This window comes from Triplophysa rosa, linkage group LG11 (assembly GCF_024868665.1).
Source record: "Triplophysa rosa linkage group LG11, Trosa_1v2, whole genome shotgun sequence".
NCBI classification, from domain to species: domain Eukaryota; kingdom Metazoa; phylum Chordata; class Actinopteri; order Cypriniformes; family Nemacheilidae; genus Triplophysa; species Triplophysa rosa.
In genome coordinates, this window is record NC_079900.1 from 11,019,108 (window position 1) to 11,045,034 (window position 25,927).

Consider the following 25,927-nt stretch of genomic DNA (forward strand, 5'->3'; position numbering starts at 1 on the left):
AGTGATGCTGTGCAGTCCCAGTTAAGTGTTTGCGGTAGTCTGATGCATCCTTCAGAGCCTCGATCTCTGAATTATCCAGCATCACAAAGTGTCAGTAGCCACAGCTAATCTTTGTGAATTTTCTGCTACTGTGCCATACCGTAACGAATGTAATGAAATCAGCTTTTTACACTTATTTTTTTTCTCTTCCAACCCTCTTCATGTCCTTACCTTTTCTCTTTCTTTCTCTCTCTACAGCCCGATGAGCTGACTAATGTCCTGGAAATTTGTAATATAGTGTTCACCAGCATGTTTACGCTGGAGATGATCCTCAAGCTCACCGCCTTTGGCTTCTTTGAGTATCTGAGAAACCCCTACAATATCTTTGATGGCATCATTGTGATCATCAGGTCAGTGCATTGAACCTTTAATGTTTAATGTCTTATCATAGGTTTAATGTGTGTTTTTGGATTGGATAAAATAACTTTTATTGATTATGTGATTGGAGTGTTCGGTCATTGACATTATTGAATCAACAAAAGAATACGATTACATGCTTGAGTTTTCATTCATATTTTGTAATTGAATTGAAGTGCTAATGTTAAGATACACTCCTCTTTTTGTGTATGTATACAGTGTTTGTGAGATCATCGGGCAGTCTGACGGAGGTCTGTCCGTCCTGAGGACGTTCAGACTGCTGAGGGTCATAAAGCTGGTGCGGTTCATGCCAGCTCTGCGCAGACAGCTGGTGGTCCTCATGAAGACCATGGACAACGTGGCCACCTTCTGCATGTTACTAATGCTCTTTATCTTTATATTCAGGTGGGTCATATTTTTGGGGGTTACTGAGTTTAACATATATGCAGTTTTAAAAAATTCTGTTCAGTGGAAACCTAATTTTAAAGATGTTGCCAGGCAGATTCACGTTCAGAGTTGCTCCAATACAGCACAGATCTTAAATAGAAATAAGTCTAATTAAGTTAAGCACACTTAATTGTTTTTTAGTACTCTTGTCTAGTAATAATACTTTGTACAATGCTTTCATTTTTAACCTCATAGACACAGGTTTATAGTGTTCGAAGCATAGTTTACAGGAAAATAAAAATGACTCATTTACTCACCCGCATGCCATCCTCTGGGTATGTGGAAGTCTTTCCACAGCCGAAGTTATATAATATCCTGGCTCTTCCTATCTTTGTAATGCCATGGAATTGGATCCAAGGTTTAAAAGCTCCAGAAAGCACATCTGTCCATCACCAGTGGGTTAATAAATGTCTCCTGAAGCAAAACGATATGTTTGTGAGAGAAAATGATTGCTATTATGTGCTTATTTAGCAACGGTTACATCACCACATTTAAATGAGCAGTATACAGACAAAAACAGACATTCTATAAGTAAAAGTGTATATATGGATATGGCGGCATGTCGAATCTCATTGGTTTTTACATGTCTTGTGACTAGAAGAAAGAAAGTCATACACCTAGCATGGCATAGGGTTATTTTAATTTCTGGTGAATTACTCTGTTAAGCATAAATCAACTAAAATTTAGTGAGGTTTATGCTTAATAAACTGTAAATTGCGATATTTTTTTTACTGAAATGAATTAAGTAACCAACTAGGCAGCATTTTTGCTATTACAATTTGATGCTATTCAAACGTTTCTTAGGGCTCATACGTGAATTGCAAAATTAGTTTAACGAAGCAGTCCTTGGGAAACTTAATGGCCAAATCTAACAAATTCAGTGTTGCTTAATTTTATATCCCTCTCCCATAAAGCACCTAGGGTTTATAAAATCACACACCTGACACCCCATCCCCCCCCCTGACAGCTGGATCACGCTGGGTTGGGCATGGCTGCGTGTCTCAGCTGCACAGGGGGCTGAGAGCGCATCTTAGCTTGAGCTGCGAATGACAGGCCCATAAGGATCAGTGCAAGATTGATGGAGAGCGGTACAATAACACTCGGGCCCCTGGTGGCCACTGACTCGCCCGCTTCCCCCTGCAGCTCTGCAATTCCAGCAGAGTGCTCTGAGACGGATGGAGGTTACAGCACGATTGAGTGCATTAACCAATCCCGACGATCCGTCTTTCCCACTCACGTTTGGCTTTCAGCGTCTTCCCCCTCCTCGAGCATCTCAATTTATAACCCCTCATCTAAAAACAATGCCCTGATTTATGTCTCTCAAATGGATGGAGTCGTCCCCGGCCGGTCTGCGGGCTCTCGCAAGGTATAGTCGGCTGAACGCTTCGGCTGTGGCGATTATTAATCCTTCAATCTGCTTCTTAAGCTGTCTGTTGCATAAAAGTGTTTCCCGAACATTTCCTCTTTGTACACTATGAGTGGAGCTCAAGTATCCACAGCAACAGAAATGTGTTCCTTTTAACTCGTATTATATTGGATATCCTTTATCATAAATATACTGAACATAAAAAACAGTCTTCAGATTGTTATTTCATAACTGCATGTAGTTTCAAATTAGATTGAATGAGAAGAATGTGTTAAGCCATTGACTACAAAACGAATAGCAAGCTCATTTATTTATTTGACATGCTTAATATTTTTATTTCAAGTTTATAATTACCGATTTAGGTTTTGGTCTAAAAAAGCACCAATTTTTCTCAACTGAACCTGGGCAAATACCCACAGGGCAACACACACCTCTGGTTTAGATCACCAGCGTAGACTAATGTACGCAAATGTGTTCGTATTGTGTACTTTCATTGTGCGGTTTGTGTGTAATATCGCCACTGTCTCATCTGTCTGTCTCGTTGATTATTGCATTCTGTGATCTGTGATTGGTCACATCCCTGGCAGCTGTCCTTACACAAGACTGATAACATTTTTATAAGCTTATCTCCGGCAGACTCATTCGTCTTTACATCTCACATTCTGTTGAGGTTGATTGCAAAAATACGGTGTCAGAATAGCTAAATGTGAGTAACAGTCTTTGTCTGTTTTCTTGCCTCTCTGCAGTATTCTTGGAATGCACATCTTTGGCTGTAAGTTTAGCCTGAAGACAGAAGCTGGGGACACGGTACCTGACAGAAAAAATTTTGACTCTCTGCTTTGGGCCATTGTCACAGTGTTTCAGGTGCGTTGCGATGCGATGTCAAAACCCATCTCATTTTTGAAAGTGCTGCTTCAGGTGAAACATAGGGTGACTGGGAGTCAGGTAAAAATATTTAATCATGCACACCTGGGAATTTACTGTGGTGGAATTACACTGTTCAGACTATTAGACAATAGAGGATGTGGAAAAAAACCCTTCTCTGTGTGGATCTATCATGGATTTGGGATTTGCGGGCCGGGTGCCAATGTGAAAGATGCATCTGAGCCTCTGTTGCTACTGAATGACTGAGCGTATGAGATTACCTGCGTCTGCTTCAACATGTCCGCTGAGAAAATCTATAACTTTATCATAGTAGCAGATTTATCATAGCAGATTTATTCAGAACAGTAAAGCAATATTATTTCTACAGCTTTTTAAAAAGAAAACTCACACCTCCATGTACAGATACAATATAGAGTCTCTTTAATTGTTTATACATTTCTATTATTGATTATTGTCATAAATGAGTTCTTTTCAAAAAACACTTTCTAAATGGGCCAGCATAATCAAAGTTTTGTTTTTCATATACTTTGAAACATTGCTTATCTACTCAGGTTTAAGCACCATACTGTATAATAGTGTGCTTAAGTCTTTTTAGAGTTTTTTTTTTAGCAAATTAAAAGTTTTTAAAGCATTTTTTGTTTGTTTGTTTTTAAAACATAGTTTTTAGTCAGGTAAGTGTCACATTCATAACAATTCCTCATAAAGGGGCACATGGAAATGAAAATGAAATAAGTGTTTTGTGGTCTATGAGGAGCCATACCTTCTCCGTTTGGTGGGTATTATTGCTTCTGGTTTGTAGATTTTAGTGCACAGAAATCCTACAAAGTATGTTGTCTCTCAAAAATGTGCATCCTGTTTTTTCACATCCATAAATTTCTTCTCTCGGTTTAATTTTGTGATATTTGGACTCTATCATCAGTGGTTTAGTCATATATAATATTGGTAATATTGGTAATAAATACATTCATTCAAGTTTGGACTGAAAATGTCACATCCATAACGCTGCCCACTGGTATAATGGCCCATATACTGTATAACGATCCGTATTATATTTATTATTTTAATACAACCAAAAAAACACTCTCCCCAATATTGTTCAAGATGTGCTTAATGCCAAGGGAGGTCACACCAAATATTGACTTTTGCCCGAAGAAGGCATTTTTGTTCTGTTTGTGTACATGTTTCCTATATTGTTTCAGTTTATATCTTACTAACGAGACCAGAAAATGGATATGAATGCTCATTAAAACAACAGTTTTAAAACAACAGGCTTAAGACAGTGCATAGAACTGTATAAATACTTACCTTAAAATATCTTATGTGTGTATGTGTACAGATCTTAACTCAGGAGGACTGGAACATGGTTCTTTATAATGGCATGGCCTCTACCTCCCCGCTGGCAGCCCTGTATTTCGTGGCCCTCATGACCTTCGGGAACTATGTTCTCTTCAATCTGCTTGTGGCCATCCTGGTGGAGGGATTTCAGGCTGAGGTAAAACCGCTCAACTTAGGGCTTAGGGTAATTGAGCGTTTTGCTTGATGCACAAAACAATTTCCGACAGAATTTGGGGGGTTTATCTGCTGAATATTAAAATGTCACACAGAGTCCATTTAAATACAGTATGTGAAAAAGTAGCATCTGTTTACTGTAACTATAATGCTTTTCAAAATGGGGTCACATTTTTGCCAGTGTTTAGCAATAAAATGAAAGGAAGAACACGCAAAGGCTTTGATAACTTACCGGGCGGTCCGGGGCCTTTTATCACAGGCTCTCGAGAGGCTTTTGTTGAGCTTTTGTGTTCTTTGGGGTTGAATGTATTTTCAGTGCACTGGCATCTAAATAGGGCTTTGCAGGCAGGTAGACTACACGAGTGGGTTATCTCTCAGGGGACGTGTAGAAGTGGGCCTCCAGGTTATAGTCTATATCTGAGATACAGAGTGTTTGGCGAGGGTGAGTAGGGAACTACAACAGGCACGGTTGACTTTCAAAGGGAGGGCAAAGAGATTGACATATCTATTAAAGAATGCTCATGGCTGTTTAGTCATTTCATAAGAGCATTTGTGTTCCTGGCTCTATTGTCTGTTGTTTCTGTTTCTCCCTCTCTGTTTCTGTAACTCAATCTTGTTCTGTTTGTCTTGTTGACCTTGGGTTTTTATTTTCCAGGGCGACGCTAACCGTTCCTACTCCGATGATGACAGATCCTCCTGTAACTTAGAAGAAACAGAAAAGAAAGACTCTCTTCAGCTGTCAGGTACAGAGGTGCACTTAAAGGAAGTGTTCTAAAGGGGCAGTTCACCTGAAAATGGAAATATTGTGATTTTTGACTCTCACCCCAAAGCATGATATACTTTTTTCTGTTGAACACAATAAAGGAATTTTGAAGGGTCTTGGGTTTTACTGCACACTAAATAATGTGTATGGCTGCCAGCCAGGTTTAAAGAAAATGCAAAAAGCATAAAAAATGAGCTTTAAAAGTCTATATGCCCTGTGCACTGTTTGAGTCTCTTACATAAGCAAAGCTGCTGCTATGCTTTAGAAGAATTTATAGTCAACTCCATAGTTTTTCTAATTTTTTATGATGCGTTTAAATTTAAATTTGTCCTTTTTGGAAACTGAAAATGTAACATTGCATGAAAAAGACTTTGTTTAAAAAAACATTGGTTTGGATGAATGTGAAATTATAACAGCATGCACATGCTCAGTGCATTACTTTGAACAGTGTCTTCCAACCTTGGGGCTCAACCTTCAACTTGCGTTGCATTCATTTGGAACTATACTTTGAAATGTCACATTAAAGGGTCACAAAGAAAGTAAAAAACTTGCACCGTGAGATCTAAGGACATACTGTGATGAATAATTAATGTATACGCTGAAGCCTTTAGTGTGTCTCCACAGACAGAAGACAGACTTACATGCTCCCATCAGTGTCTCCTGGTGTGAGAGGAAGCTTTACAAACACCAGAAATCACAGGAGCTTGAAACTTTAATAGGCTTGTTGGCAACTACTTGTTTTTAATTCGCCAGCACAAACACAAAACAAGTGGTTTTCCCTCATTGTGGCTTGCGATGAGCCAACTAGTGTTTCTCAGGGCTTAAATGCTTTAAAAAAATTGTATTTGTGACCAATCCGTTTTGATGTGTGTTGTCCTGTCCTCTGGATAGATCCCAAGATTTCAACTTTGACCCCTAATGGGCATCTGGACTTGGCCCCTGCACCCAACGCCAGGGGTCTGTATCCATCAGAAAGGCTCAGTTTTGCCTTGGGTTCTGCCTTGGGTTCTCGCAAGAGCAGCGTGAGCTCTCTGGGCAGGGCTAGCCTGGAGCAGACGACTCTGGTAAGCCATTTCTCATGCCGCGGTCAATCTTAGACACTTGATTTTTCAAGAGGGCACCAGGGCCGCATCATACTATCCTAGCAATTCAAAACCCCCTTTAAAAAAGCACAAAGAACAAAGTAATTATTCATCAGCTCTGCATGTATTAGCATTTAGTGAAGCATTAATAAGACCCTTACTCAGCACTTGGAGAGTCACAACTGCTCGTCTAGCCGGTGCTGTATTAGCATCCACGCGGAGGGTCATTGAGCAGGCACTCGAAAAGCAGAGAGCAACTTATAAGCCAGATAATTATTTTTTACAATGGTTGAAATAATAACAGCCCTCGTGAGGAGGTTGGTTTTTATACAAGGGTTCTAGATGGCGATGGGGGGATTGACTGCAGATAGTGTGGTTTATTTGCACACACTGTCTGTGTTTTGCAGATTCACTAAAGGAATTATGCAAATTAGGTAACGACACAACACGCCCTAAATTTTAGTGTTGAATGAAGTGTGCACGCCGCAGTTCTTTATTGTGGTGGTAGGCTGCAAACTGTTTTGATCTGGCTTACCTTGCCGGGGCTTTACGGTGTTGCTTCACCATTGCAACATAAGGAAACCTGAAATGTCTCTTGGATTGTCTCTTGGCAGACTCAGCTACTCAATTTTGTGAATAAGGTATACACATGACTGTTCAGTAAAAGCTGTACTTGTGTTCTGTGTGCATCAGTGCCCTGGACGAGCCTCTCTGTACCACAACTGGGGGCGGCCCGCCCGGCAAGGCGTGTGGAGTCGCAGGTCAAGTTGGAATAGCTTGGGGCGATCCTCAAGATGCCTTGGGATGGGCGGAGGAGGAAGTTTAAGGGTCCGAAGTCCTCACTCCCGACCCGCCGAGCAGGAGTCCCTGCTCTCACCACCTGCCCTGCATCCGCCTATCCTCTCCAGACACTTCGTACTGCGCAAAGAAAGGAGGGCACTCTCTCTGGAGCTCCCAGAGCTGCTGCAGGTGCCCAGGCCGGCCTTGCCTCCTCTGCACCCTCGTCAGCGCAAGAAGAGCATCTCTGGTGGGCAGGGAAGTGTTGGAGATCACCAGGACTGTAATGGGAAGACCCCCTCAGTCCAACCTCAGATCATCAATGAAGTCTACCCTCAGGTCAATGCACGCAAGGACAGGGAGGATCTAGACGATGAGCTGGACTATGTAAGTGTCAACAAACTATCTGGAGGTTGTATGAAGTACACTTTTATATAATATGAACCAGCACTTGTTCATTTTTATATGGTAATCTGAGAATGGAGAGGTGTAAGATTTGTCGTAGGTTTGTAAAAAGTATTCTGCTTTTATAGGTCTTCTTTAAGCCAAGCCAATTTTCCGTACAATAAGCCAATCGACCAAACAATGAAAATGGCCCAATTAATATCTGCTTGTGTCGTGAAACACAACAGATGGCGGCAGCCTTTCAGTTTTTAATTTCAGCCAGACTCTTGTTTTGTAAGCAATTAAGAGTAACATAATGGCAGCTCCAATGGGACCAGAGTTATTGGAAAGATCTGTTTCATAACTGCTCCAACCATCCAATACATGGTTTGAGCATTGTATTGGATGCTTTGCTGCAGAATTTGACCCAGCCCTCATTTTGCAAGCACGGTGTGGTAATGCCACCAGATCATAAACCCACATGCTTTATTTCATCTGCAGAGTTTATGTTTCCGGCTCCAGAAGATGATGGAGGTGTACAGACCAGACTGGTGTGAGACCAGGGAAGACTGGTCCGTGTTCCTCTTCTCTCCACAAAACAAGTCAGTCCTTTAAATGTTTCTAATACATTACAGTCATCAGCACTCGCTGTATGAGCTTTTCACCTGCTCACCTTGTTCACACACAATTTATTACTGAGGCTGCCAGTCTTATCAAGACAATATCATGGCAAATAAAAACACAGAATAGATTTCCATATAATTTAATGCAAGTTCAATTACAATCCACGCTGAGGTATTTTGCAAGCAATTTCTTTAGCTAGACTTAGAGGTCATTCGCAACAGACACATTCCTGTTTTCCAGCAGTTTTTAATCATATGCACATTGACGTGTTTGGCACTGTTTTTCAGCTTGTCAAGCAATAAGGTAGTAATGTAGTTCAACCTTGAAAAACATGCCCTAATACTCTTCTTGAGATTCATTCTCTTCCATCTTCTTACGTTCTGCCTAGCAATCTTTTAATGTGAGAACACCGCATTTATGAAAGACGCATTACTGTCACTAACCGCTAGGGCGGCGCTGACACACAAAGACCCAAATGTGCTAATTTCAGTATAGTATAAACATTCCTTATAATCAGATTAATGTTTTGTTCAAACAAACATAATAAACATTAATTTTCAACAATTAATGGCATTAAATGTGCATATTAAATTGACAGATCTGTTTACTATGCTTAGAAAACCACTCAAGAGAAAAGAGTCAAATGTTGTGAGACTAAACAAAACTTAAAAGTGCAGCTGCAAAATTTCTTTTACAGAGCCTGACCTTATAATGAGACAAAACAGATCAGTAGTCACTTCACACCCAAGAACAGGACTGAAATTAAGGAAACTAAAGAGAACCTTATGTCACAGTTTGCTCATCATAGTGCCACTGATGGCATCTCTGAGTAACAGTGAAGGAAAGATACCACCACAACTCATCTCCTCAGCCAGCTGTTATTCTGCTATCCCTGCCTGATCAATAGCACTGATGGGCTGCCAGGTCCTTAGAAAGTGCCTTGATTAGGATATTGATCAGTGTCAGTGAGATAGGAGCCTATTATTCCCACCCTCGGTGTGTTGGCCTTGGTTTTTCATGTCTAGCTAAAATTTGAGCTGCAAATACAAAAATGTTGATCTTTTACTTTTCTGATCTCTCCCTCAGGTTCAGGTTGTTGTGTCAGTCCATCATAGCTCATAAACTGTTTGACTATGTGGTTCTGGTCTTCATCTTCTCAAACTGCATCACTGTGGCTTTGGAGAGACCCAAGATTCTTCAGGGTAGCCTGGTAAGACTGAGACCAAAATAAGATTTGATTATTGATTCATTATTGATATATTTTGTCTTGATGAATGTGGAACATTTTTTACATTTTAGCTCATTTTAGTCTGACTGAAATGTCATGAAAGAACATTGTTAGATGAACATTTTCGACTTTGACACACTTCACACAATATTCTTAAACAATTTGTTGTATTAAGGTGTACACATGTGCGTATTAAACATTTATATTTACTGTATATAAACATGCAAAACATAACATATGTAAATGTTTTTAAAAACAAGTTAAAAAGTTTTGGACTATCTTTGTCTTTCTGTCTTTCTCAATCTTCTACAGGAAAGGCTTTTTCTCACCGTGTCCAATTACATTTTCACAGCCATATTTGTGGGAGAAATGACACTCAAGGTAAATATTTACATATGATCTGAGATGTGTTGAGGAATCAGCAGAAAATGATTGTTTTGAGTCAGGATGCAGATAGTTGTACTGTTACTATAAAATAGTATTTATTCTAATGGATGTTGTGATAATGTTCTCTTTTTTTAGGAGTTTTTTACTAGGGTTTCAAAGTCTGCGATCCATTAGTGCAAAATCTTCTGTTTTGCACTTTTCTAATTTAATACACATTTAGCATTACAATTGTATTTTATTAGCATAACAATATCAGTCATTTGAGGCCATTAAAAATAAGGTTAAGGTCAATTATAAAATTAGAATTGAATCGAGTACTAAGTGTTTATTATTCCCCCTTTGGTGTACTGACAGCAGGCACAGGAGCTGCATGGACCCACAAATGTGTGCATAACATGGTGATCCTTGTTATCCCAGCATGCTTTGCAAAAATGTCAAAGATTATTTTATGTGGAACATTTTAAATGAAATAACAAATGAACAGGTTTGCTCATTCAAGTAATACCATTGAAAACAGAGTCTACAATATGTGTGATTTTGAAACACATTAAAACTGTGTATTTCATCTGTTCTAAAGAAAAAAAATATCAAATTCTGGACCCCACTATGTAGGTTAAGGAATATCATAGCATGTAACGTCATATTGCATTTTTAGATTCTGAGAAAAAAAATCACGCACATACACACGCACACACACACACACACACACACACACACACACACACACACACACACACACACACACACACATTTGTTCTTTGTTTAAGTAACTGTTTGAACACTGTGGTTGTTAGAATGAGTAATAATCTAAAAATTGTGTACTTACATGCGTGTGCGTGCACACTTGTGTTTTTGCATATCTACCTCTGATCCATCTCTCATTTCATCATTCTCCTTTCACTCGTACGCTCTTATTTCACTTTCTCGTCTGAATCTCTTGAGAGGGGATTGGGTTACTTTGCTGGCTCTCTCATGACAAGCAATTAAGTAATGATATTAATTAGAGCCAGTTTCCTCTTTCAGACACAGTCAGTCTTACAGCCAGGCCCATCTATTCAGCTGTGAGCACTTGGCACTTGTAGGTCATCAATTATGTAACCTAATAAATCATTAACCAATGGAACATACACAGGATGGACCCGTCACAAGCACCACTACGTGTCCATAGACCCAGACTACTGTGCATTAGAGTGTGTTTGGATCTGTTCTTCTGTGATATATCTATCCTCATGTAAAATCTATTCAGTAATCTTTCTATTAAAAGGTATGCCAGATTTTCAGGATCTATTTTAATATGAATATTGATACAATGGCGTACAGTAACATGTAGTAGAATGGCTAACAGGATGGAAATAAAGAGTGACTTGTATCCATTTCCACTGAATTTTGTAGTTGTGATATTTGAGAATTTAACAAAAATTGATTTTAAGGAAACAGAAAAAAGCTATAAAATAATTACCAATTATACAAATAGAAGTAGAATAGAATATGGTTTATTAAGAACATCTCAGTTAGATAAAGAAAACAAGTTTGCTGCGTAGTAGGAACAATCCGTGTGATCACCTGCAGCAGGATGTTTTTTTGCAAGTTGAAAAACAGTTTTCTAATGAGTCGGGTACTGAAGTAGTCGATTCAGCAGACAGGTTGACATCCTTTTAAATTGTGGACTTAGGGCATGTTGTTTGCTGTCAACTTGAATATTTTTATCTAATGCATTATAGATGTTGTCTAGAATTAGATACTAGATTAAAAAATAGACACTTTCCTAAAATGATATCTGACCTCAATATCCTACACAGAGGATAGAGGTCCTAATCTTAATTAAAGCCAAAGAAGTGCAGATAAGAGGTTGTTCAGATATTTCACAGATCATGCAGAGCTTATTCTGGACTCTGTACATTTTTAAAAGCGCCCCTGTAGTGGGAGACACAAGTCAAACTCTTATTCCACCTTTCTCTCACTGACCAGAAAGTCAACAATTACACTTCATTCTTGGGGAGGGAGATTCTGCAGCCGCTGCAGAAATATGCCTGCCGGTGTGACATCGCCTGAGGGACAAAGACAGATTCTACTGTCCCCGACCCACCTACACTCCACTAATAGGAGCTCTGCAAGCAGATCTGCTCTCGCTCAAAAATCATCTCTTTAAATTGCTAGCGTGTTAGTGTCACATTACTGTGCCGCCTTGGTGTGCATCACTGGTTTATTATTGGCTTTTTTGGCAATATTGTAAAGAAACTGTCAGGCTGATACATCCCAAATTTATCCCAAGAAAGAGCAGACGCAGATAGGAGATCTCATTTCTTAAATGTACATCACTCTTTCCAGCTTTCATTTCTTCTTCTGTGTGCCACGTTCGCTTTTAGACCTCAGCTGATGTTGACATCATACTGTGTGTATGTGGGTTGTTTAGGTTTCACATATGTTGTAGGGACCGTCCAAGGAAATAAATGTATTTATCAAACACAGTAAATAATGGTTTAATACCTGAAAGTGTATGGTTTAGGGATTATTAACAGAAATCATTTTAAAGGTTCACCCAAAAATAAAAATTCTGTCATCATTTACTCACCTTCGAGTTGTTCCAAATCTGTATAAATGTCTTTGTTCTGATGAACACAGAGAAAGATATTTGGAAGAATGCGTGTAACCAAACAGTTGGCCACCATTGACTACCATAGTAGTAAAATTCATAATGATAATCAATGGTGCCCCTGTTTGCTTTCCTACATTCTTCAAAATATCAAAGACATTTATAAAGCAATATTTCCTTCTATGGTAGTCAATGGTGGCCAAGAACTGTTACAAGCATTCTTCCAAATATCTTTCTCTGTGTTCATCAGAAATTTATACAGATTTGGAACAACTCGAGAGTGAGTAAATGATGACAGAATTTTTATTTTGTGGTGAACTGTCCCTTTAATGGAAACCATTTGATTTTCTGTAATGGTTTCTATTGGTTTTTTCAGTACTGTTCCTTTAAGTGTGTGAGCGAGTTTCTTTCCCGTCACTTGTCTTGTTAGTGTTACATGATTTTGCCTCAGAAGCTTCAAGGTGACTCAACTCTCAGACCTCTTTGTGTTTTGTATTCTTCACTTTCCGCTTTTAACCTTATTTGTTGTTTCTCATAAATCCCTTCTTTTAAGAGTCTCCTCACAGCCATCAGTTTCCTAAATACGTCTACACTGTGAAAAGGTTTTAAAATACGTGTTAACATCTAAATAAAGAGTTGCCAGGTTATAAATGCTGCTTAATATGACTGAATCAACCAGTGGGTTACAAACGTGAGGGTCAGATCAGGCAGAAATGTCTCATTAAGGTTACATGTGCACTAACCGAGGTCCATAAATATGATTCCCCTGTGGAGTCTGCTGTGGAATAACATATTTGAGACCTGAGTCCTACCGAACGCCTTTGGGATGAATTGGAATGTTGATAGCTTGGCAGAACCCATCACCAAACATCAGTGTCAGAATGGGAGCAAATCCCTGCAGCCGTGGATCTAGTGGTATTTCAGGTCATGTATTCATCATTCCAGGGATTACGTCTCTTCAGCATCATACACAATGCACAATAGTGTCTGAATTTACTCACATACACTCACATCCTGCATAGTGCATGGTTTGAGTTGAGCTCCATGGCAGGATGTCATGATGGATGTAAGCAGGAGCCAGTTGAGTTCCATCCGTTCTCCACAAAGACAGCTACTCGCATGTCTCTTGGCGTCATGCTGACATTTTAAGTCATGACTACGGCGGCCAGAGTAGATATCGCGAATAATGGCTATACTATTCAAACAAACAAATAAAATGTCATGCCTTGCACAATGACAGTTTGGACAGTCTATAAGGTGGGATTTGAAAGACAGATCTGTATTAAATAAAGGCTTTCAATTTACTTTGAGCTCACAACCTCTAAGCTGTGTTTGTATAACTCTAGGTGGTGTCGATGGGTTTGTATATTGGCGAGCAGGCGTACCTGCGCAGCAGCTGGAACATTCTGGATGGTTTCTTGGTTTTCGTTTCATTGATTGACATTGTCGTGTCAATGGCGGGCGGGGCCAAGATTCTGGGCGTGCTCAGGGTTCTGAGGCTTCTGCGCACGCTGCGACCCCTCAGGTACGAATCAGCATTGTGAGCATGCATATGGTATCGCCCGGCATGTGTCTGTTTTTCCCGTATGGAGCTGTTTTTAGATTGTGTGTGGAGTGAAGAGTGCTAATCACATCTTTCCTTCTGACAGGGTTATCAGTCGAGCTCCTGGCCTCAAGCTGGTTGTGGAGACTTTGATCACCTCTCTGAAACCTATAGGAAACATAGTTCTCATCTGCTGTGCTTTTTTCATCATCTTTGGCATCCTGGGAGTCCAGGTAAAGCACAGGGGCCCCGTGCCTCGGTTTTTATTTTCTTGTAGGTTAAATTCACTGTTACACCCCCATTCGTCCGTCTTTCTTGTCTGTCTTTCTTTCTTCTTTTTCAATTTCGTGTTCCTTTCTAGTTCTCTTTCTGTTTTTTTTTTTGGTGCCACATCTTGGTGTTTATAGAGAAATGCTTTTTTATTCTCTCCTGGTCTCGTTTCATAACACTGTTATTCTTCCGAATATCCCACAGTGCTTTGACAGTTTTATTAAAGTGATGCTTGAGACGTGTGGTGCTGAGTGACAGGAAGTGTGTGTTGTGTTTTTTTGCCTGAGCAGCTATTCAAAGGCAAGTTTTACTACTGCTTAGGCCTGGATGTCAAAAACATCACCAACAAGTCTGACTGTCTCTCGGCCAATTACAAGTGGGTCCATCACAAGTACAACTTTGACAACCTGGGGCAGGTTAGTTTGTTCTCAGACTGGGCTTGTCACACTGCATCTTAAAGGTCCGTCATATTATGTCATATTCGCGAAATATCAATTACTGAGTGACTCAATTTGTGTGAATATGTTGGATATACTTTAACAAGTGTCCATGTTTATTTAGTTGTGTGTTCTTTTATACCATAATTACAGCTTATATACTATGAATATAGCTCAAATGGTGACAATGTTAAGATCATGGGTTTAGTTGCAAGGAAAGTTCTAGTTCATCGCTACTAAATGCACTGGATTAAAGAATCTACCAGATGTAAATCTCTATAACAACCTTTCTTACATACCTGCATCACATGTAGTTGTGTGTGTTCTTGTATGTTCCCATATGCACGTGTGCACTTCTTTGTGTTTCTACAGGCTTTGATGTCCCTGTTTGTTCTGGCTTCAAAGGACGGTTGGGTCAATATCATGTATCATGGTCTGGATGCAGTAGGAGTTGACCAGCAGGTACCGTCTCCTTCACGTAACATCCCATCAAGTTGATGGATGTCTCATCCTGACAGCCATTCTCTGATAATGCAGTATAAACCAAGGCTATATGTTTCTTACACATTAAGATGGCATTGTGGCATTGATAAAATGAAGTCTTACACATTGTCTACACTGGACGCGACATGACAACCTGTTTGTTCTCAATGGGTTTGTTGCTTTGCACCGCACCGCATTCAGTGTGGACAAAATTTTAAATTATAATGGGTTCTAATGCGTTTCTAATGTCTTTTGTCGTGTCGCGTCCGGTGTAGACACGGTGTTGAAGGGTCTACACCTATTCTGAGATTCTGTCATCATTTACTCACCCTCAAGTTGTTCCAAACCTGTATAAATTTCATTGTTCTGTTAAACACAAAGAAAGATATTTAGAAGAATGTGAGCAGCTGAGATTTCTGTAATGGTCAAAAAATGGTAGTCAGAGGTGCCCTAGAACTGTTTGTTTTCCTAAATTCTTCAAAATATCTTTTTTTGTGTTTAACAGAAAAATATATACAATATTCTTTACTATGGTAGTCACTGGTGCCACAGAAATGTTAGTTGCTAACATTCATCCAAGTATATTTCTTTGTGTTCCACAGAACAAAGAAATGTATATAGGTTTTGAGCAACTTGAGGGTGAATAATTCATGACAGAATTTTCATGTTTGGTGGACTATCCCTTTAAGTATGAAATGAGCTAGTACACCAAAAATGTAGTCATTAATGAATTCACACCTTGATGCCACGCTGCTAAACCTCCATTTATATAATAAAAAGCTTGTTTACACAGACTTTTAATGCACAAATGATGGAATAATTGTAATTCAGCAGTGACAATCCATGCATCATGCGGAGTTTAAAAGGTCTAGAAGTGTCTAGGTCTAGAAAACTGTTTAATTTTTTTTCTGCTGTACTTTTTCTTAAAGTATTTGAAGGTCTTTAAACAAAAGAAAAGTCACTTTGTTTTGTGTTCCCTTTGTCTTCAAATTTAAATAAAGAGCTTTAAGGAATAAACACTCAACAGTGAACATTTAATCCCGACTACAAACAATAAGCTTCATGAATACTAACATGCTTTTGGCTTCAAAGCTAAAAAGCAATCACTTTCAAAAGTCTCGGTTCGAAAAAGCGGTGAGCTTGCATCCTTAACCGACGGACACATACTGATTAAGTGTAGGCCTCCAGCCAGACCTCATCCCAGAGGAGAAGCCCAACATCTCCAGAGAGTCAAACGTAGAGCGAAAAATCATGGATTAAATAGCACGTGTAATTTCCCCGCTGCATCCTCTTTCCCCATCTGCATTCATCAGAGTCCGCTGCAGGATCTAATCTACGTGTGAAAACAGATGGAAGTGTCCCGCATACCATTTGCTTGGTCATCCTTTGTTTTCCAATGAGCTAATTTAGACTTGCCGTCTTTGTTTCACATCAAGCCGCTGCTAAGCAACCATGCAAAAGCCGCGGCGAAGTTCACTTTATCGTAATTTGACCAATTTACCCTCAAGCTTATGAGTGACCGCGTGTTGATTTTTAGACTGGGCTGTGTTGATTCTGTTTTGCATCTTGTTAAATTACATTTGAAACCCTGACAATGTCTTGTGTTGTTTTTCCCATGTTTCATTTATCAGCCCACAATAAATAACAACCCGTGGATGCTGCTGTACTTCATCTCCTTCCTCCTCATCGTCAGCTTCTTCGTGCTGAACATGTTCGTGGGCGTGGTGGTGGAGAACTTCCACAAGTGCCGACAGCACCAGGAGGTGGAGGAGGCCAAGAGGAGGGAAGAGAAGAGACTGAGGCGCATGGAGAAGAAAAGAAGAAGTAAGGAGGATAGGGGATTGGAAGGAGGGAGTGCAGTGGTAACGAATAAAAACGGATGATTTGATTTGCACATGATTTGCTGAACAACCAGTTTGATTCTCCAGGCATGTGGTAATAGTGTTAACCAGATGGAGAGACCGCACAGGTGTTTTGTGATCAGTGGCTCATGTAAACAGTGCCCTACAAACAAACAAAAAAAAATGTATGGCAGTTTGTTCGGAAGTCACCGAGTGTGACATTGCCTACGCCAGCCTACATATGGCGAGAGGGTGGGTGGGCTATCTTTAGATACACACACATGTCGGTGATTGTAATGGCATGCTTCAAAGGTCCCTAATCACTCTAAACTCAAGTACTTGTTTCTCTCAGAGGCCCAGAAGTTACCCTACTACGCCAGTTATAGTCATGTGCGTTTGATGATCCACACACTCTGCACCAGTCACTACCTGGACATCTTCATCACCTTCATCATCTGCGTGAACGTCGTGACTATGTCACTCGAGCACTACAGCCAGCCACATGTAAGTCACTTTACCTCATGAATATTCAACACTGAATGGGCTTTACCATAACATTGATGGAATCAATTGTATTCTTATATTACGAATGTGTGAGTGGCCGCTTTGACAGATTTTATGCACCTGAGACGAAAGTCTTTTAACCATTCACATCTCTCTTGATTTCTTCCTGTTTCTCCGGCTTCCTCTTTCTCTGTATCTTTCCTCCCCTCAGTCTCTGGAGATCGCGCTCAAATACTGTAATTATTTCTTCACCAGCACCTTTGTGCTGGAGGCTGTCCTAAAGCTCATCGCGTTCGGCTTCCGACGTTTCTTCAAAGACAGGTATTTACTTTGTTCCTCTCCTCTCCGCTATTTTCTTCATGTCTCCTCCCGTCTCCTCTTATCTGCTCTCTCACATTACCTTTTTCCTGTTCTTACTTTTCTTCATGTCTCCTCTTTCGTGTTCTCGACTTCTGTCTTCTCTCATCTCCTCACCTTTTTTCTCTCCTCCCTTCTGAATATCTCCTCTTCTTCTCATTTTCATTTCTTTTGAAATTCAGTTTAAAGGTACTTGGCACGATTGTGTACTTACAATATTTCCCAAGCATTATACTTTACATAAAATAAGAAATATACAATAACAACAAGATGCTAAGTGAAGAATAAAACGCAATATATAATGGTCAAATATAAATATAACAGTAAATATAAAAATTGACGTTATAGTTTTAGTAATATTTTAAACTAGCTTTTATTTTTTAGATTTTTAGTTTTAATTTGTAGTTTATTTTAAAGTTTTAGCTATTTGAAATATTTTGGAATATGCTTTTGGCATTTTATAATTTATTTGTTTATTTTTACAGTATGTTGCTATATAATATTAATACATTTTTATTAAAGCTTTTAGTTTGTTTTTATTGTTATAATTTTAATGATTTTAACTTATTTCAGTTTATTTTTGAGGCAACATTTACATTTTTCCTTCAGTTAAGTTTTTTCCAATAATTTTTAGGTCAGTATTTTATTTGATTTCAATGAACAGAAACGTGTCAAAGTTTTAATTTTAGTAAACTAAAATAACCTTGCATGTAAGCATTTGGATTAAATTAAAAATACATTTAAACAGAGGCACACAGGTTTTTTCTCTTCTGGTCTTCTTATGTTTCCGCTCCTATAATTGAACGAATGATTCCTGACCGAATCCACTTTACCGTGTTGTTTCTGACACTGTAGGGTGCTATTTTGGCAAAAAATGTTGGTTCTGCTTTTGCATTTATGACTGCAGATAGAAATAAAATTAGCCCTGTGTGGTGTTAATAGAGCAGAGTGCACCTGACTGCAGTGCGAGGGAGAAAGAGAGAGAGTGTGAATAGGGTTATTTGTCTCGGGGGTTTAATGAAATCTCTCTCCTGTGTCTGTTTCCCCTAATAGAACTCCTATCATTAGACAGACTACAGGAATGCTTTCTTCAGCCCGTCATGAACGAATACTGACACGTATCAGTGTGCGTCGGGCGAGCATGGGTTCTCGCCTGGCCGCAGATGTCCTGGCACTTTATGAGAATATATACAGCAATGGCCCATTTAAAAAAATAAAGAAAAACAAACATGCTCCCGCTCTCCACTTTGTCTTTTTTATTCACGCATGACGCCACAAAGTTTTCAACAGCCATTATTTATTGTTGTTGCTCCCTGTGCCTCTTAACTAGGTCACAATTACGAGCGCCGTGGAGAATGAGGTGTGTGTGCCGACAGGTGTGGCGTCGGCGAGTTCCAGCGCTACAGATGTGGCCGGCTGTGATTTGTGCCGTGGCGTAAAAACCAAGCCTTTCCCCGTCTTGCATTAGCAAATGAGGTCACACTTGTGCTGGAGTGGGTCCTTAATTCTTCTTAATTGGGTGTTATTAAGTGGGCCCTAGCAACAGTCCAGGTCCCAAGCTGCTTGTTGGACCAGACCGAGCTTCAAATGTTAATATCTTTTGAGCCACTTCTCTGGGAGAATACATGACCAGAGCAAACCGAAACTAAACGGAAAAGCTTGTGCATCAATGTTGAATTTTGGCATAAATGAGCAAATCTGTTCCTTGTGTACGTGCAGGTGGAACCAGCTGGATTTGGCTATAGTTCTGCTGTCAATCATGGGCATCACACTGGAGGAGATTGAGATCAGTGCTGCTCTTCCTATCAACCCCACCATTATACGCATCATGAGGGTCCTGCGCATCGCCCGTGGTTAGTCACGTCTTTTATCTCAGCTCCCCTTTAGATCTGCGATTAAGCTGTCAGTGCCCTTTAAAATGTGTGATTATGGGAAAATTTGCTGAAAACAGGGGGTACAGTAAGCTATCTATGGTTACTTGCCATTAAATCCAGTTCTTACGAGTATGGATGCGTCACGATCGTCCGTCAGCTGTGGAGGTTATTGAGGTCGAGTAGTTCATCTAGGATTTTACTTTTTTGTGTATTATATAGTTATCGGTTTTGATCTTGATTTCAAAAAACAGATTTGATCTCATAAACACTGTGAGATTCCTCTGACACACAGCTCACGTTCAGATAGGGGGCTCAGGCCGCATAAGACCTACAATCCTATAATCGCCTGGATACACATTCTTTCCAGCCTAATCTCTGAAATATAGTCAGCGGTTCTCCACAACAGCCGGTGTTTCATGCCTTTTATCTTTTTTTCATCTGTTTTTATTGAGAGGAAGGAAATAATGGAAGGAGAGAGAGAGAATGGGATCGCAGACCAGATTTGAACTTGTTATGAGCGCCACGGCTCAATGTGTATTGCATGTGCTTGAACCGCTAGGGCGAGCTTCCAACGCGTCTGAATACTGTAAATGATGCCTGTTCTCGTGTTCAGTCACTTGAACCCCATCAGTACAAGCTCTGTTTCCCCTCAAAGTGCTGTTTAACAAGTGCATCTTTCAATCAGCCAGCCTGAAATCACTCGGTGGACGTAAACCAGCTTTCTTCATGTACAGAATATTGTTACAAATGTTCTTGTAATTCTATTTATCTTCGCAAATTCCTCTCATTTTCTTCTCACCATTTCACACTAATAGCGGATCAGTGGCCGGTACGCGTGCCTCATTACCCAGTATGAGCTTTAGAAATGACACCATACCCAAAATGATAATCTTCCCAGGTCGGAGGTGCTGTATTATTAAGGATTGATCTGTTTGTCTAGAGTTTTATCTGGTATTTAATCCTAGCCATCACTTGAGTCAGTGTGCCATCACTCTTTATCTGTGGCCTGCTTCGTATGGACGGACGGCAACAGTGTGAAGGTTTAATTTTAGTCCTGACCTTTTCTTTCCCTCCTCATTAGCTGTTTACGCTGGAATTAAACCAAGGTGGGCGGGGGTTTGGGAGGGTCATTTACGCCGCTCTCTGTTAATAGACTTTGTTTTTCTCCTTCTGAAAGGCTCAGCCGTTCACAGACAAACGCACACTGACTGGTAACTCGTTCTTGCTCACATCTCTCTCTCTTTCTCTCTTTGACAGTGTTAAAGCTATTAAAGATGGCCACAGGAATGAGAGCCCTGCTGGATACGGTAGTTCAAGCCCTGCCACAGGTAACAATACATCAACAAACTTCAACATCTTTTGAACCGTGGCACCGTCACCCTCATCTCTTTTTGGTCACGTTTTGGTTTGGCTCAAAGAGATGAGGAAGAGGAAGTCATCCAAGCAGAGATGGCAACAGGAACAGGCTGCTCATCGGCCCATGAAAATTGGTGATGCAGAGGAATCACAAGCTCACTCTTGAAGGGCAGATAAGAGCAGAATAAGAATGCAGTGATTGCTTTTGCATACGCACCATTTTATTATAATCTGATATAAACCAGACACAGTTTATCTTAAACCAGGACTATAGTTGAATTAAGATATATATGTCGCTTTTATAAAAATTTCTTAGAAGAAGAATACATTACGGGTGTGTATCTCGAAACAAAACAATGGCACTGATATATTTTAATATATTTTTGGGCAAGTTATATTCAGTTATGACAGGTCACACATTCATTTTAGTCTGGGACTAGTCTTAAGCCTTGTCTGTGAAAATAGTGTTTTTAATATAGCAAACATTTTTTAAGGTGCTTCACAGAGTAAAAGTGCAATATAACGGAAAACCGTACAACATAAAAGGGACACATTGACTCTAAAATGCATTACTGTATATATGTATATAGGGAAATAAAAATAAGGCTGTCGAAAGGGGAATAAGTCCAATAAAAGCACTTCTAAGTAAGACGTTTCTTACCCTTGATAGCACATACACATCTGGGAGACATCTATTTGATGTCTGCATTTACATCTGTAAAATTTATTTTTTATTGTTCGCTCATCTGCAATACGTCTCTGAGACATCTTCTGTCAGATGTCATCTAGAAGATGTCTGTAAGACGTATATTATTTAGAATGGATGTAAAACTGCTCTTTCTAAGATGCTCAGCAGATGTTTTTACACAGCAGATGTTTTCCAGATCTTTAGTAGATATCTTACAGACATACCTGTGCTATCTGGGAGGGCATAAGAGGAAAGTGACCCACACCCCATAGAGTGTTCTGTAGAAAAGTTTGAGGAGCTGTAAAATGAAAAAATTCAAAATAAAACAAAGCCCTCGAAATCCCTCTCATATTCACACACAGTTATTATACCAGACACACAGTAGGTTGTTGGTAACAGAATTGTACAGTAAGTGCCTCCGGAGAGATCTGCTGGCTAGACATCTCTAGGGTGGAGTTAACCGTTACTCCTCTGTGGATATTGATCCCATGTTCATTACTGCTGGGCCCAACGTCTTATCCCCAATGGCATCTGTGAGGTAATTAACACTGCAGCCCATTAAAGAGTCACTCAGGCACACCAGCTCACCACACAATTCTCACGCAGACTTCCCATAGACCGGCCACACATTATGCACATTCATCCAGAAATGCCTCTTCATTTTCTTTCTAGTTCTTTTAGAAATGCTGCTCATTTATTCTACTTGTATATTACTAGTCATTTATATTTTTCTCAGTATATTACACAGACACTACAGACTACACTAACAAAATAGCCTATGCTAATTAAAGTACAATGTTGTAATACTGGTTTTAGATACACAGTTTTGTTGTGCCATGGAATTCTTTAGAGACCCACTCAAGTGCCTTAAAGGGCAACTAAAGCAGGAAGTTCATGGGGACATATTGAGTGGCTTCTCCCCTTTTAAAAGAATGTTAAGTGTTTAGCCAATAGTGTTTAGTTTACCTCACAACCTTGAAGTCTGTTGAGAAATTGAAGTGCAGAAGTGCATAAAAATGATGTCAAATTCATATTGTTAGTTTTTAATGTTCTTTTTCTAAAAATGATTTTGTAAATGTTTTTTGAGCACACTAGTTAATTGATATCCTTACAAGGTTAACATATTCATACCAAAAGCCAGACCAGATAGCACATGTTTGTCTGTAAGCCGTCTGCTAAAGATCTGGAAAACATCTGCTGTGCAAAACCATTTGCTATAAACAGCTTAGGAAAAGCAGTTTTACATACATTCTAAATCCTAAACATCTTACAGACATCTGACAGGAGACATCTCAAAGACGTTTTGCAGAAGCAAACAAAAAATACGTTGCAGACAAAATGTTAATGCAGACATCATATAGACGTCTCAAAGATGTATGTGTGCTATCAGGGAAAAAACTTTGATTTCATGGGGATGCTAATGGACAGTGTAATTGCTATCATACATGTTAATGATATTGTGTTATGTATTATGATATGTTTTGAATATCATGTTATCACTTTTAAAGCTTTCAATGTAATCTGTTACCACAGTTTCTATTGTACATATCATTTTGGGCAATATAGGCACTTGGTGTTGTCTTTTCAATGCTGAAGATAAATCTTGCAGACGAAAGTTCCAGGTGTCAAAAGATCAAACTTTATTTGCTCGAGCCAACAAAGTGAGATGGCACGTGGCAGGTCTAGAGAGCTAGAGAGAATACACCCAAGAATCCAAAACTGTTTACAACACAACCACAAAGGCCTCTTTAGTAAAATGAAGCAGTTTTGTTGTACACACATTAAGGTTTTTCGGTTTGTAATATTTCTCTCAAAGTGCTTAGCTAGTCAGTTTCTCTCTAGTCTGTCACTAGCGCTACAAAGATTTTGTCCTGCTACAGAAAGATAGGCCATTACTTTGCATTAAATGGTATTAAAGCTCAGCTGTTGTTTTATCACACCCACTGACACGCCCTATAAAACAACATGACCAAACGCATTACACCACTGTACAAATTACATTAAAGGGATAGTTCATCCAAAAATGAAAAATCTGTCATCATTTACTCACCCTCAGGTTGTTTCAAACCTGTATAAATTTCTTTGTTCCAATGAACACAGAGAAAGATATTTGGAAGAATGTTAGCAATTTTCAGTTCTGGGACATCATCTATTACCATAGTAGAAAAAAATATTGTATTTTTTTATACTGAGGTATTTTGAAGAATTTAGGAAAACAAAGAGTTCTCGAGCACCTTTGACAACCATTTAATTCTTCTTACTATGGTAGTCAATGATGTCCCAGACCTGAAAATTGCTAACAGTCTTCCAAATATCTTTCTGTTTGTTCATCGGAATAAAGTAATTTCATATCTGTATAAATTACTTTATTCCGATGAATGAAGGGTGAGTAAATGATGACAGAGTTTTCATTTTTGGGTGAACTATCCCTTTAACGTGATCTAAGCTGATTGTTTTATTCACCATTTGCTCATTCAGTGCTTCTCTCACACTGTTTTAGTAATTACTGCCACTTTAGGCTAGCTTTTAGCGCCTGTGCGTTTTTCTTCCTCACTGTTGTCTTAGCTCTTTTTGTGATTTGCATCGACTGCGTGCTTTTGAATCCAGCCTAAATTCACATGTATCCTTGTGCTAGCTTTGGCGTTTTGAGCCTCCATGAGGTTTGGCTGTGTTAGGACACAGGTCATTTCCTCCCTTAAGAGGGTTAATTCTGTTCCCAGAGCAGCGCCTGTGACATGACCGCTAGTCTCATCAATCATTTATGCGCTTTCTGTAAAATCACACATTTGTTCTGCTTCATTTAGCTGCAGGGAAACCGGTACAACAGTGGCTTAGCCTACGACTGCGGAGGGACACAAACTGCAGAAACAAAGATTGCGTTGTTTTTTGTTATTGTTATGTCTGTTCCGGGCGCTCGTTCCATCTGTGCCGAGCCCCAGGGCGACGTTCCCTCTGCAACACAAGGATTTCCACATGCGATTTGGGAACTGAGAAAGTTTAGCTATAAGACTAAAGACTTTTGCAGAGCTTAAGAGTTTTAATACATAAACTCTTATAAATTCTTAAAATCTATGTAAATAAAAGCTTGTTTGCTTCTATTTTTCCTCACTTAGGTTGGTGGTTTAAAAGCATGTGCTAAATGATTACTTTATGTGTGTTGGTTTTAGTAATGAGATTTTCATTTGGTGTATTTCAGGTGGGGAATCTTGGCCTGCTCTTCATGCTTCTGTTCTTTATTTATGCTGCTCTGGGGGTGGAGCTGTTTGGAGAGCTGGGTAAAAACACATGACTCTTCTTTCCTCTTTTTGGTTTATTTGTTGCCCCCCATTTTCTCTTTCTTTTCCTTGTCTAATGGCTCTGTTTGTTTCTTGCAGTGTGTAATGAGGACTACCCGTGTGAGGGCATGAGTCGCCACGCCACCTTTGAGAACTTCGGCATGGCGTTCCTCACGCTTTTCCAGGTTTCCACCGGTGATAACTGGAACGGTATTATGAAGGTAAAAAGTTAGATTCAAAAGACATACAATAAAATCTCATTTAAAGTTTCTTCAATTTTTTTCTTCCAAAAAGTGACAGTAAATATGTGAAATATTCGTTGCATTACGCCACCAAAATAGAGAAAAAATTTAAAATATCACAATGTGTCTAGCTCATCTGGATATATCATATTTGGATGATTTAGCTCTTTATTCCTTACGTGTCATTTCTTTATTCCTCATTTTCCTCTGCACAGTATTTTACCACAGCCTCTTTCATCATCTTTAATGCAAATCTATAAGAATAAGTTTATAAGCACTGAGTTTTTATCAACCTATATGAAGAGAATCTGCCTAGTTTTACATTTTCTCTCCGGCCGGGATTTTATATTTTATATAGCTATATAATGGAAAAACTACTAGCTCAGCGCATTCAGCCCAGTGGTAATGGGCACCTGAATAAATGAGAACATATCGGTGCGATATCGATGCAGAACAGCCCCCACACACACCAAAGGGTTTTTGATGGAGGTTGACAAGCTCCCCCATTAGACACACACACCCAATGAGGTTTATAGGTGATGGAAGCTTGCAGTGGGTTCCTGGCAGCTGAAGCACCGTAATCAAAGTTGTAAATTACAACCTGAGCTCCTGCGTA

The 25,927-nt window shown here is 39.5% G+C and overlaps 1 protein-coding gene across 2 annotated transcripts in view; it reads left to right on the plus strand.

Annotated features, from left to right (window-relative positions):
- The window catches only part of cacna1ia (calcium voltage-gated channel subunit alpha1 Ia), a 166,523-nt gene that overhangs the window by 112,796 nt on the left and 27,800 nt on the right, over nt 1-25,927 (plus strand). For both annotated transcript variants that reach the window (XM_057346063.1, XM_057346064.1), the window contains 21 exons: nt 238-389; nt 616-801; nt 2,956-3,073; nt 4,431-4,586; nt 5,259-5,346; nt 6,258-6,430; nt 7,142-7,612; nt 8,111-8,211; nt 9,320-9,443; nt 9,774-9,842; nt 13,788-13,966; nt 14,091-14,217; nt 14,545-14,670; nt 15,064-15,153; nt 16,806-16,998; nt 17,368-17,519; nt 17,731-17,840; nt 19,596-19,729; nt 21,008-21,078; nt 24,991-25,069; nt 25,169-25,290. In XM_057346063.1, coding sequence (XP_057202046.1) covers nt 238-389; nt 616-801; nt 2,956-3,073; nt 4,431-4,586; nt 5,259-5,346; nt 6,258-6,430; nt 7,142-7,612; nt 8,111-8,211; nt 9,320-9,443; nt 9,774-9,842; nt 13,788-13,966; nt 14,091-14,217; nt 14,545-14,670; nt 15,064-15,153; nt 16,806-16,998; nt 17,368-17,519; nt 17,731-17,840; nt 19,596-19,729; nt 21,008-21,078; nt 24,991-25,069; nt 25,169-25,290 — 3,021 coding nt within the window. The remainder of the gene's footprint in view (nt 1-237; nt 390-615; nt 802-2,955; nt 3,074-4,430; nt 4,587-5,258; nt 5,347-6,257; nt 6,431-7,141; nt 7,613-8,110; nt 8,212-9,319; nt 9,444-9,773; nt 9,843-13,787; nt 13,967-14,090; nt 14,218-14,544; nt 14,671-15,063; nt 15,154-16,805; nt 16,999-17,367; nt 17,520-17,730; nt 17,841-19,595; nt 19,730-21,007; nt 21,079-24,990; nt 25,070-25,168; nt 25,291-25,927) is intronic.